Source organism: Topomyia yanbarensis, chromosome 2 (assembly GCF_030247195.1).
Source record: "Topomyia yanbarensis strain Yona2022 chromosome 2, ASM3024719v1, whole genome shotgun sequence".
Lineage (NCBI taxonomy): Eukaryota > Metazoa > Arthropoda > Insecta > Diptera > Culicidae > Topomyia > Topomyia yanbarensis.
In genome coordinates this window covers 353,566,916-353,580,487 of record NC_080671.1, presented here as the reverse complement: position 1 = coordinate 353,580,487, position 13,572 = coordinate 353,566,916, and the positions used below count along the sequence as shown (strand labels likewise).

Sequence of the window (13,572 nt, the reverse complement as noted above, 5' to 3'; positions counted from 1 at the left end):
GAAGGGGATATTTGTTAGTAAGTGTGCCGGTAGCGTTATCATGTGAAAATTGTTCTGGGCAGCCGGCTGCCGAGAATTTGGGAGATTTATCATTTGTTGCATTAATGCGATTGGTTAAATATGCAAATTAAACTCCGGATAGCCGTCTATGAGGAGTATTGCTTATATTTTAATAAATCGATACCGTTCAACTTTTCATCACGCCGCGAATGTTTTGTGTATTCTGCCGTGTCTGTGTAAAGTTTTCCCGGCGCCGGTTCTAAACAATCATTACCGCGCGCGATTTATTTATTGTTATGCTAACTATTGGTTATACTGAGTACTAGATAAGTGTAAAAAATGAGATAGTTGAAAGAATTACAGTTGTGAAAGATGATGATGATATTCTATATATATATATAGAATTTCTTTTAAGTTTAAGAAGACATAGGAGTGTCTTACTTCACCCTCCGACATGTTAAAAAGGCAAAACGGATTGCAGCTTCCTTGCAAACTACAAAACAGTTGTACGCGAAATCCCGTTCCCCACTCCTTCAAAGAACCACGAAGTTGCCAATGCACAAAATAGACGCAACGCGGCACCATGAACCGGCGCTCGCACGTTCACCGAAAATTAACAATTTAAAAGGGCCCTAAACCGCATAAAATCATCCAGTACACGACCCCTTCAAAAATTCATTAATATATTATTATATTAATTATAAACAAGATGGTGGAAATTTTAACAAAAAAAACTTTCTTTTTGAAAAATCGTCCTTAATTGCACAAAAAACTTACAACCAAAACCTTCCAAAATAGACGAGTAAAAGACCAGACAAACCAACGAGCATTCAAACGAAAAAAGGGAACGCTTGAGCGATCCCTGAGGCATTCTTGGTACCAGCCTTGAAGGCGTTGATCGAGAAAAACGCCTATTTCAATGCGGTCAAACGAAGCACCGCACTACCTCAACAATAGGATTGTGCACCAAACCACCTCAACATCACCGCCGCACACTCAATACACAGACCAATAAAACTTGCATGAGAAATGGGAGTCACCGCGCACGGACATCAACACTCAACCATACGCACGCATCTACAATTGTAAGGACAAGTGTGAACGTGCGCATATAAAATATACGGAAGAATAAAGATGCCCATGTACAGTATTGAATCAGCACCAAATAGGACTGGACAGAAGCGGAGCGGAACCGGATTGAGTACATTATTAGGCAATCCATTAGACGTTTGTTTGACAATTCAGCGGTGGGTTCTGTCAACAAGTCTACTCCTGCGAACAGAAAAACTCGTCCGACAAACAACTTTGTTAGTCCGATTCGTTTGATGTTGGATCGAATCAACGATATTGTCGGACGTCGCACCCCTCGGAGTAACGTCAGAATAAGTAAACAAGAAATAATCAGCTGATTAGAAACGTCTCATGGATTGCCTAATTATCCACCTGAACATGTCAAAGGTAGAAATAGCAGCCTTTCCTGCGACGTACAAAAAAACAAGCGCACGGCAAAATACAAAAACCCCTGTTCCAGTTTCGTTGGGTGGAATGCAATAATGCTGTAATCCGATTTCAGAGCCGAAGGTATGTGCAGTACTCTGTGTAAAACAGGCTCGTATCATAGGGACAGTAAAACACCCACAAAGCAAAACCTAACATTTTACTGGCAAATTAACCCAACACTACTGTATCCTAGGGACGTACATATTTGGATTAGCTTAGCTTAGTTGACAGCCCGTGAGTCTCCCTTGACTGATCAAAACGCGCTGAAATTGCACACTGAACCGATTGTATGATACCCGGGACCAGTACATCACACTCAACGTGCAACCCAAAGAGACTAAGATCACAGTATGATCAACAACGTAGACGGCCACGCCCATGCAGGCCAACCATGGGATGGGAAGGAATGTTAGTTCAACACCCGTGACTACCATGACCGGGGAATTCCCTGCATCATCCACAAGTGTCGCAGGAGAGAACTGATGCTAGTAGCTAGAGAAACATTCCGGTAGACATGGTGATCCAGCCAAGTACTCACGCGCTTTGTATTTTCATTTCAAATCAAAGCCCTCTGGTGCACAACCTCCAGTAAAAAAATGAATGCCGTTCGAATACGCATCCTAACACTCATCTCTTCGCGAGGCGTTACATAAAAGGATAAAGTATAGATTTTGTAAAATGAACGCGCGAGACACAGACTTCGAGTTACACAAGACTACTAGAAAATGTAATTGAGACATCTATTCATCTATTTTTGCGCGAGAAAAGAAATAATGCATTTTCCGAACAGCCGGCTATCCGGAGTGAGTTATTTATGTTAACCTGTGCTTGATTTTCCGATCGGTAGACATTTACACGAGACAAGTAGTCTTATTACATGTTGTATGAAAGTAGGCTAGTTCGAAACGCCATTGATTTTTCTTATTCTGAACCCGAAAAATGAAATAAATTGGGCGCTCGCACTCGATTCTCGTGCGATTCACTTGTCATCATTGCTAAAATCATCCCTCTACACACGCGGCCGTCCCACAATTATCCGCAAGAAGTGTAGCAACGAATGGAGTTCAGGAACTGTCCCACTATCAACGAATATGCACAGAAAAAATGCGATGAACCCCGCTCCCCATTAATCCATATCAAACCCGACAACCATTATTCAGACATCACAAAAAGTTGCCCGAAACACCATCAACTCAGCCGAGCGCCGCTCCTAAAAGAACAGCTGTGATTTCTCGTCACACTAATACAATGTACTGAGGCGCGCAATACAACTGTGTACCGAAACAAAACCCACAGCCACTCCGTCAAAAGCAGCACTCAAGTAGGTCCAGCAACCCACGTGCGTAATTCGAACAACAACCTTCAAATATATCAAACGATTCTCCGATTCAGTAACCCAATAAACTTTTGACTCGTAAAGCATTTACCATTCCAGCGGATTTACATTCCCGATGATGCTTCGCTACTAGGCGACAAAATCATAAACAAACTCTAAAAGAGTCTACGTTCCTACATCAGCATTGCACTAATGCAATGTGAGAATAAAAATTGAGTTCTTTGCGACCGGTCTCACGAACACCAATGAAGCCTCCTGGTTGAAAACAATCCCACTTACTCTTGCCGTCTTTGTTTACTACCTTCCACCAGCCTGCGATGCAGCATCTGTGTCATGCGGCGTGTACGCACATGATCCGCAGAAAAGTCTATTGATATTACCTCAAAGTGGTGGTAAGCTATACTAGTACAAATCTGCCCACAACAAACCCGAAACAAAACCTGCACGCAACTGTCATTGCGAATACAAAAAACTAGGAGTGGGTAATGTCCGGGACATAACCGCGGTGTTGACGTAGGACTAAACTTGGGCATATCATATGACATTCATGGATAATTTGAGCCAATGCACTTTTTGAATGATTGTTTACTGGAAATTTCATGTCGAATGAGATTGCCACATTCACTGATTTTCTAGGACTTGCAAAAACCTACGGGTTTGTAGATTAATTTGATAAACATTTGCTTATATGAATCACTGATAAAGTCCAGCAGACTGGACAGGCGCAAACTCAATGCAAGTTGTTAAATGGAACTTTCTAATTCAATTCTTTCTCCATTATGTTTTCGTCCTAAAAAGAACGGTTTGCAAATAACTATTTTTGGTGATACCAGACGAGAATCCTTTCTAACGATTCGAACCTTGCCCGAATTCGTTTCTCCTGCGTACATACACGAACATTCCCCTTTCGCAGCTCACATCGAATGAGCATTGTATATCGCAATGCGATCTCTTTTATAAACTTCTTAGTGCAGATGGAAGTCCATCCTTTTGTGCGACAAATGGAAATATTTTCATCATTCTTTTTGGTGTGGCTTTCGATTAGTAGTTTGTAGATTAATTTGATAAACATTGGTTTATATGTGTCATTGATAGAGTACAGCAGACGTGACAGGCGCAAACTCAATCCAAGTTATTAAATGGAACATTCTAATTCAATTCTTTCTCCATTATGTTTTCATCCTAAAAAGAACGGTTTGCAAATAACTATTTTTGGTGATACCAGACGAGAATCCTTTCTAACGATTCGAACCTTGTCCGAATTCGCTTCTGCTGCGTACATACACGAACATTCCCCTTTCGCAGCTCACATCGAATGAGCATTGTATATCGCAATGCGATCTCTTTTATAAACTTCTTAGTGCAGATGGAAGTCCATCCTTTTGTGCGACAAATTTAAATATTTTCATCATTCTTATTAGTGTGGCTTTCGCTTAGTAGCAGGGTTGCCACATTCACTAATGTTCTTGAAAGATTTGCAAAAACCACCAATCAAAGCAGGCTAATTAATGCTTTTACAAAATCTATCAAAATTTACGGTAAAATCTACGGAATCTACTACACTATTGATTTGATTATTTCCCAACGAATCGCGCAAAAATCTGTTTGTTCCGTACAGCACAGCGCAAATAATTGACGTTGGAAAACAAATCGGCAACTTCAGCTGCCAAACGCTTAGACACGATCGAAGCATTTTTCCGTCAATGTCACTTTTCTGACTCAAATTTTTGTAGGTATTTTCTTGCTTCCGTCCAATTGGTCAGTTTATTAGTTTTATCGTACATTTTTCGGATATTTTTATAGAAAATAACTAACCCGATAAGAGGGAAGTTATTTTCCAAAGCACGAAATGGAAATTTCAATTGTAATTCTTCTGAGAACGATTTTGTGGTCCTAATAAGAACCGTTTGTTGTGAATATTATTTCGCCGTTTCCCGCTCGGCATGATGATTATTCGCTTGGTATGGATAGCGCACAGATTGGTATCTTCCAACAAACTAACCAGGCAGGCCTCGCTGGCATCTTAAAGGGCCATTACGGCTGAGCTCCGGAAGAGATCGGTTTTGAAATGCTGTGCAATCTCACGAACCAGGCACTGGAAGAGCAGCTTGCGAATGAGTAACTCTGTCCACTTCTGAGAGTGATGAATTTCACGCAGGGCGACGACAGTTCTTGGTTGGCAGCGATAAGGCAGTAGCTATGATTTGGTTGGTAGTCCAAATGCAGCTTCTCGTTGAGCAGCACACGTACGTGTGTTCTGCTCTGTGGCTTAGACACGTCTGGCTTTAAGAAAAACTGTGACACCCATATTTATAGGTTCTAGCATTAATGTTGATTCGCATTAAAAGTAGTTTTTGAACTTTTTAAACAAGTTTTATATAGCAAACAAGGTATGAATAGCAAGCGTTGAACGTTTTCCTTTCAATTTATGAAACAATATTAGTAATTCCTTTAGTAGGAGAAAAGTTATCAAGCTTCAAAGTGTACGTAACGCATCCGTTTTGAAAATTTTGAAATGACACCCAGTATAGTAAAGAAAGACGTAAGTCCTACGTCAAAAAAACAAGAAGCCACTACACCCCGTAACCACTAAATCCCACCGACACACTCGCTCCTAAACAACGAGCAACCATTTATGTGTGCATTAAATATGCTCAGTTTGTCAAACAGTGTGCGGAGAACACTCGATTGTGTAAATGCGAACTAAACATCTCCAAAGCTCAAAGAGCAGGAAAAACATACCTATGCACACTGTACTGCAGCTGCGCTCGGTACCTATCAAAACAAACTGCCATGGAGAGCCGCTCAAAAGAACCAGTCACCTCGAATGAACACTACAACCGGTTAAAACACGTAGGACATATAGGGCGATAAGCCTACCGTCACCATGCCTCCACCATCACCCCACCCACCCGAAGCCGCCGGCCAGAGCAGCGTCCTCCATCCCGACTCGAGTCCTCGCTGCGCCCAAACACAAGTACCTCACCGCTCTCAAAGCGCCCGTGTTACTATCCCGGCTCCAAACAACGAAGAAAAGTAGTCGATGCCAACCCGCACGCACCCCATCGACCGCAGGCCGAGCAACCAACGACCTAGCGAGGCCCCTCCCCAACATGGTGAAAACAGGCACTTTACCCTAAAACAAAAATCCAAAAATCCTAAATACAAGCTCCCATCACTAACACAAAAAGAATAAATTCAAAATAAACTTATCCGTTTGATGCTCCTCTCCATGCTCTATACAGCAGAGATCTTTGGCGTACACACACCTTCCACGTTGGCAGTGTTAATGGTTCGCTCTTTATTACTACTACCACGAAGATTCGCAATTGAGAGCCGGAACATACACAAACACTTTCACGAGCTCTGCTGAGAATTGCGCTTTTCAGCAAACTTAGCTATAATTTAATCGATACGATCCTAACTGACGTAACTAATAGCACAACACGAGCTCAGTTAAATGCACTATTCATTGCGTGTTCTTCGGCCGTATCTTCTGCGACCAAAAATAGTGAAATAGATTGTAATACAAAAAATCTGTGAATGTGGCAACCCTGGCTCCTACATATATTCTTTCAGGCTCCTTTCCAATTCAACAAAATGTCAGATTTCATGTTGTCGGATGGCATAGCACCGAACGAACGAACGATATCCTTCCTCCTCGGGATTCACCTTCGAAAAAAAAAAAACATTTTCCGACAGTTCACTGCACCAAACCACACAACTCTCCGATGAAACGACGCGGGACAATCCTTCTTCACTTCTTCCGACTTCAACGTAACTATCCTCGCACAGAAAATACTTACCAACTTTCATTGTTTTCGCTTCCTGCCGATCCCTGACCACAAGATTCAATGCCCCACGATCAGTCGGAAAAAATTTTGCTGTCGCAATCGGCAATAGCAACATTATGTATTGCTGGCAATGCCAAATTCAGAGGTTCCGTATCGGAGGTGTGGAATGATTCATACCTGTTCACCGACAATTTGAGAGGAGTCTCTTCAAAGCTAGACTTTGATAGATAGATTGGAAGAGGTGTTGAGGTATGCACATTTGCGAATGAAAAATTCTTGCACTGCATCGATGAGCTAGCTACCTTCTCGAACCAAACAGCTGTTGGCACCGAACACAGGCATCGCTTCAAATCGCTTTCTAACATATCCGCAGCTTCTGAAAATAGTAAACATACTTTTTTTGCTCTCTTATTTAAAACTAAAACATACTTACTGAGTACAACATCCATATTTCCGAAATGCTTTTCAAAAATATATGATGCTTTCCTGTTTATACCTTCCAAAACTAAATGATTAATAGCACGCCCGAGAGTGAAAACGACGGGCTTTACAGCATTACATTTTCAATTTACGGCGGTTTTAGAGAGGCGCATGAATGTTGGCAGATGAAATGGAAGACTAACCGATTATAATGGCCTAAACCGTTCCAATGTTAATATCAGACTAATTACGAAATGCATATTTTAATCTATTCAATTTATAAGATTGTTAGGTTGCAGTGAGCTTTTACGAGTATTGTTAATTCAAATCAACGTATAATACCTCGTTTATATCGACAGAATCATTAAAGTGAACAGAGAGGGCGTAACAACAACTCGATTTCACATCCCACAAAGTTGAAATAAGCCTTTTTAAAAAACCTTTGTAAGGCGATCCAAAATGCTTATTACTGTATTTTTTTAGTTTGTATGGTAATTTATAGCTGTTCGGATGCAACGGTTATTTCAAAATCCTATTATTACCCTATCTTTTTTATATTTTTGATAACATATGTATTTCTATATCATTTGGCAACCCTGTAACAAAAAGGGATTCGTACGCCGTTCGTCGAAAAATTAACACGCAATTATCAAACAGAAAATAAACACGTTTCTTTTCTCCAATTAATTTACAGTCCATTAAGCGAATTCCGTTCCGAAACCGTACATAATTTGGTCCTTCGAGCTGGATTGAACCAGCGACCTATGGATCGTTTTCGTCGGTAATTTCGATGCCGGTAAACACCCGTCGCAGCTCGAAAATTCCCATACTTCCTTCAGTGAGGCAGCAGAAAGCGGCGAAGGCCGAGGCAGAGCGACGAAAGAAAATGGCGGAAGAGCTACAAGCACTTCAACGACTGTGCGAATTCACTAAGGCGAAGATCGCACGCATCAAAACAAACCTCATCAAAGCAGATGATGAACAGACTCCTGTCGACGAATATGTGCTGGATACATTTCTACATACGATTGATGCTGCGTACCTCGACATGAACGATTGTCAAGCAAAGTTGTTCGCTGCTACGCCACACAAGCAGGAGGAAGAAGAACAGGAGTATTTTGAGTTCGAACAATTGTACATGGAAGTGCGAGCGGAAGTATGCAGGCAGTTGGATAGACACAAAAAACAGGAGCTACAGGTGCATTCCGGTCTACAGCTGGTATCCAATGCGCCACAGATTCGAGTACAACAGTCCGTGTTACCACATACACCGCTACCGATGTTCGACGGGAAACCAGAGCATTGGTTCAAATTTAAGTCGATGTTTCTAGATATCATGAAGAAATGTCCGTCCGAGGATGCTGCTACAAGGTTATACCACTTGGATAAGTGTCTAATCGGGGAAGCGGCCGGTGCGATTAACCAGCAGTTTATCAACGCAAACAATTTTGACGGTGCATGGAACTTTCTCCAGCAACGATACGAAGATAAACGGAAAATCGTAGACATTCATGCATCTCGATTGCTTCAGTTCAAACCGATGACTCAAGAAAGTGGTAAGCAGTTGAGAGAACTAATCGAAGAATGCGTAAGGCATGTCGATTCGCTCAGATACTACGGGTACGATGTACTAGGCCTCTCAGACATTCTGTTGGTAAATGTGATTGCCTCTCGACTCGATTTCGAAACAAAAAAGATGTGGGAAGCTACTAACAAGCACGGTGTGATTCCCACATACGCTGATACGATTTCCTTCCTGGAAAAACACACTCAAGTTCTCGAACGGGTAGAGGCCAGTCAGCAGAAGGTTAAACAAAAACCTAGTGCGCCAGTGCCCGCGCAGAAGTTACAGACAAAATCTACGACGCTTACGGTGACAAGCGAAATGCGTGTTCTGCGAAAAGGCGCACTTCAACCATCAGTGTGAAGAGCTTCTCAAACTTTCTGCTACCGACAGAAACGACAAAGCCAAACAAGCTGGCGTATGTTACAATTGTCTGAGAAAAGGGCACATGACAGCAAAATGTTCATCAAAGCACTCTTGTCGTGACTGCAAAAAAAAACGACATCACACGGTTCTACACATTGACATCCCGAAACCGAGTGATGATACATGCAAAAATACTGATGTTCAGTCTACCGAAACCGGCAAAGCTTCGACAAATACGAGCAACGTAGTAACCCTTAACTGCGCCACAAGTACTAACGAACAAGAAGCAGTGCTGCTATCAACAGCGATCGTGAACATACTCGATGTACATGGACAGAGCAAGCTGTGCCGTGTTTTACTTGATTCCGGATCGCAGCTGCACCTGATTACTGAGGCAATGGCTAGTCTCCTTGGTATTAGTCGAAATCGATGTTCCACCAGTGTCGTCGGTATCAACGGCAAGGAAACGCCTGTCAAACACATGTTAGCTGTTCAGTTTGGCTCGCGTATCAACGGATATATACAACAAATCGAATGTCTCGTCGTTCCTCGGATTGCTAACATTCTTCCAGCAAGCAAGCTCAACGTATCCGACTGGATTATTCCGGATGGAGTTTTGTTAGCAGATCCAAACTTTTACAAGCCCCAGCGCATCGATCTCCTAATTGGTGCTCAACTGTTTTTCCACATACTGAGGACTGGGCAAATACAGCTCGGCGATAAATTACCGGTCCTTCAAGAGACGACACTTGGATGGGTAGTTTCGGGTGCTGTTACCGGACGTTCACCATACCGTCAATACAAAGGCTGCCACACAGCACTTTCTGATCCTGATCATCAACTCGAACAGTTAATCCAACGTTTCTGGGAGTTGGAAGAAGTTCCACTAGCAACGAAGCTGTCGAGTGAAGAGGAGTTATGTGAACAACATTACCAACAAACAACGACCCGGGACGTCTCCGGCCGATCTGTGGTCAGATTACCCTTCCGTAACACCACTGACAAGCTTGGCGACTCACGCCAGCAGGCGCTCCAAAGGTTTGGACACCTTGAAAGACGCCTGGCAACCAATTCGGAGCTGAAAGAACAATATGATTTCTTTATGGAGGAATACATACGGCTCAACCACTGTAAGGAAACGCCTTAATCAGAGGTGAGTAGCAGCCCAAACTTCTATTTACCTCACCACGCCATTCTGAAACCTACTTCTTCTTCTACCAAACTACGAACGGTTTTCGACGCATCGGCGAAATCGTCTTCTGGCGTGTCGCTAAACGATCTGCTTATGATCGGACCGGCTGTGCAAGATTCGTTGCTGAACATCGTGATGCGGTTCCGGATCCACCGATACGTCTTCTCAAGCGACATATCCAAAATGTATCGCCAAATCAGGATTCATGACGACGACAAGAAATTCCAGAGGATCATTTGGCGAAAGCATCCTACGGATTCACTTCAAACATATGATCTGACAACTGATACATATGGTACAGCGTCAGCACCGTTTGCAGCCACACGCACTCTGAATCAATTAGCTGCTGACGAGGGATCGAAATTTCCACTGGCTGCTGCGATTGTGGTCAAAGATTTTTACGTGGATGATGTTTTGTCCGGAGGCGAATCAGTGAACGAAATTCAAACTGCTGCTGAGCAATTGACTCAGCTATTAGACAGCGGCGGCTTCCAGCTACACAAGTGGTGCTCTAATTCAGCTGAGTTTTTGGAATCAATTCCCGACGAGCTACGAGAGAAGCAATCAACTTTGGAAATAAGTGGAGCAAACGACGTTATCAAAACACTAGGGCTGCTTTGGAATCCGTCGTCGGACGAATTAGCTTTCAGGATAAACCCGATTCAAACGCAAACTGCGATAACAAAGCGACATATTCTGTCAGAGATGTCAAAAATTTATGATCCTCTCGGGCTGCTTGCACCGGCCACGTTAGTCTCCAAACTTCTCATGCGTGAACTGTGGAAATTAAAAATCGACTGGGATGAAGAAGTACCAATAGAACAACGAAACAATTGGGTTAATTTCATCGCGAGTCTTATTGCAACTGCTGGAATGACTATCAATCGTTACGTGCTAACGGACAACAGAATCGCTATCGAACTTCACGCTTACTCCGATGCGTCCTTGGCAGCCTACGGTACGTGTGTGTATATACGTTCAATTTGTTCGAACGGCAACGCAGAAGTGCATTTACTGACGAGCAAATCTAAGGTAGCTCCTAATCAGACGGTTCCCCGCTTGGAGTTATGCGCATTCCTGCTGATGTCTCGTTTAGTGAAGGTAGTCACATCGGCACTTAAACTGGATTTCAACAACATCGTTCTGTGGACGGATTCCCAAATCGTCCTTTGTTGGCTAAAAAAATCACCACACGAACTCAATACCTTTGTTGCCAACCGTGTAGCTGAAATACAACGATCTACAAAGGGTTATGAATTCAAGTATATACGGTCAGCTTTGAATCCTGCGGATATGGTGTCGAGAGGTGTCCTACCGGGAGAACTAATGCACAATGATGTCTGGTGGCATGGTCCATCATTTTCGCGTACCGCTACCTACAAAGAGTTTGTGTTTACTGAAGAAATCTTGATACCAGATGTTAAAACAATTGCGCTTCCAGTCAGTTGTCAATCGATTGACTTTCCGGTTCTGGAAAGGTACAGTTCATTTCATAAACTGAGGAGAGTGATGGCATACGTAGCACGATTCATTAGAAAAACGAAGGGGATACGAACAGCGAATGACAATGAAGTATTTCCTACGGTTGAAGAATATCAAGTAAGTCTTGACATGATCGTCAGTCTGGTGCAGCGACAATATTACGCTGAGGATATCAAGCAGATACAGAGGTACAACACTACGCAGAATATGGACCACAAATATGTAGGAGATTCGCGCTCGCTGAATCCCATACACGAATCCGGAATACTACGTGTAGGCGGCAGAATCAAGCACGCGAATCTAACCTTTGGACAGCGTCATCCGATTATACTTCCACCGAAGCATCATGTGACAAAGATCATCATTAACGATTTCCATGAAACGTACCTGCACATTGGACCCAGCGGTTTGTTATCGGCGCTTCGACAGCGATTTTGGATCGTTGATGGACGGAATGTGATCCAGAAGCATCTCAAAGGGTGCATTCGCTGCTTCAAAACAAATCCCCCGGAAATCAAGCGTTACATGGGAGACTTACCAAAATTTCGTGTGACACAATCAGACGTTTTCTCGAGAGTTGGTGTCGACTACGGTGGGCCTTTTCACGTCTAAACAGGCAACCCACGGAAACCGGTGTATCTGAAAACTTATATTGCATTGTTTATTTGCATGGTTACAAAGGCGGTCCATATCGAGTTGGCAGTGGACCTATCAACTCAAGCTTTCATCAACGTGCTGAAGCGTTTCGTGGCCAGACGTGGAGTACCTACCCAAATACACTCCGATAACGCCACAAACTTCATCGGGGCGAACTCGGCACTGCATGAACTATACGTCTTGTTCAATCAACGGGATATGAAGCAGGCGCTCTGTGATTACTGTCTACCTCAAGAAATAAAATGGCACTTTATTCCGGCGCGGTCTCCCGAGTTCGGTGGCGTTTGGGAAGCTGGTATCAAATCAACCAAGCGTCACATAAAACGAGTTGTCGGCGATGGAAGGTTTACCTACGATGAGTGGAACACCTTGGTTGCCCAGATTGAAGCCATCCTCATTTCGAGACCGCTTGTTCCTCAATCAGCTGACCCTAATGACCTGAAGGCGATAACACCTGGGCATATTCTCATAGGCCGAGAGCTAATTGCCATATGTGTGCCTGAATCAGACGACGTCAAGCTAAGTACACTGTCCAGATATCAAATCATTCAGAAGATGCGAAGCGAATTTTGGAAGAGGTGGTCACGAGACTATCTTCAGGAGCTACAACGCAGCAGACCGAAGCACAATCGCAAATACACCGAAGTAAGAATCGGAGATCTCGTCGTTTTGAAGGAGGAGAATATGCCACCCCAACAATGGCGTTTAGGCAGGGTGGTTAATGTCCATCCAGGTTCTGATGGGATAATCAGGGCGGTGATGGTAAAGACCAACAGCGGTGTTTTCAGTCGAACGACGGCGAAGTTAGCAGTTCTACCTCTGGATGCTTGAGTTCCTCCGCAACTGCAACGCGGGGGAGGATGTTCGGATGCAACGGTTATTTCAAAATCCTATTATTACCCTATCTTGTATATTTTTGATAACATATGTATTTCTATATCATTTGGCAACCCTGTAACAAAAAGGGATTCGTACGCCGTTCGTCGAGAAATTAATACGCAATTATCAAACAGAAAATAAACACGTTTCTTTTCTCCAATTAATTTACAGTTCATTAAGCGAATTCCGTTCCGAAACCGTACAATAGCATTAGCTTCAATATTAAGCAAAAACCGGTTTGTTTACATTTTGCTCTTACGCCCTTCTGAAAAATCGTCCTAGAAATAATTTCACTCACACTACTTGGGGGTTTGTTTTCCCCCAGCTGTCATATGTAAAACTGTCAGCCAATTTAAATGTTTGAGATCGCTTATCTAAAGTA

The 13,572-nt window shown here is 43.0% G+C and overlaps 2 protein-coding genes across 2 annotated transcripts; both read left to right on the top strand.

Annotated features, from left to right (window-relative positions):
• The first annotated feature begins 9,062 nt into the window (after positions 1-9,062).
• On the top strand, positions 9,063-10,127 carry LOC131680691 (uncharacterized). The gene has a single exon (XM_058961402.1). It carries the CDS (start codon positions 9,063-9,065, stop codon positions 10,125-10,127), a length of 1,065 nt encoding a protein of 354 aa, XP_058817385.1.
• Positions 10,128-10,355: 228 nt separating this feature from the next.
• On the top strand, positions 10,356-12,266 carry LOC131680690 (uncharacterized). Its single transcript, XM_058961401.1, has one exon. The coding sequence runs from the start codon at positions 10,356-10,358 to the stop codon at positions 12,264-12,266; it is 1,911 nt and encodes a 636-aa protein (XP_058817384.1).
• The last annotated feature ends 1,306 nt before the right edge of the window (positions 12,267-13,572 follow it).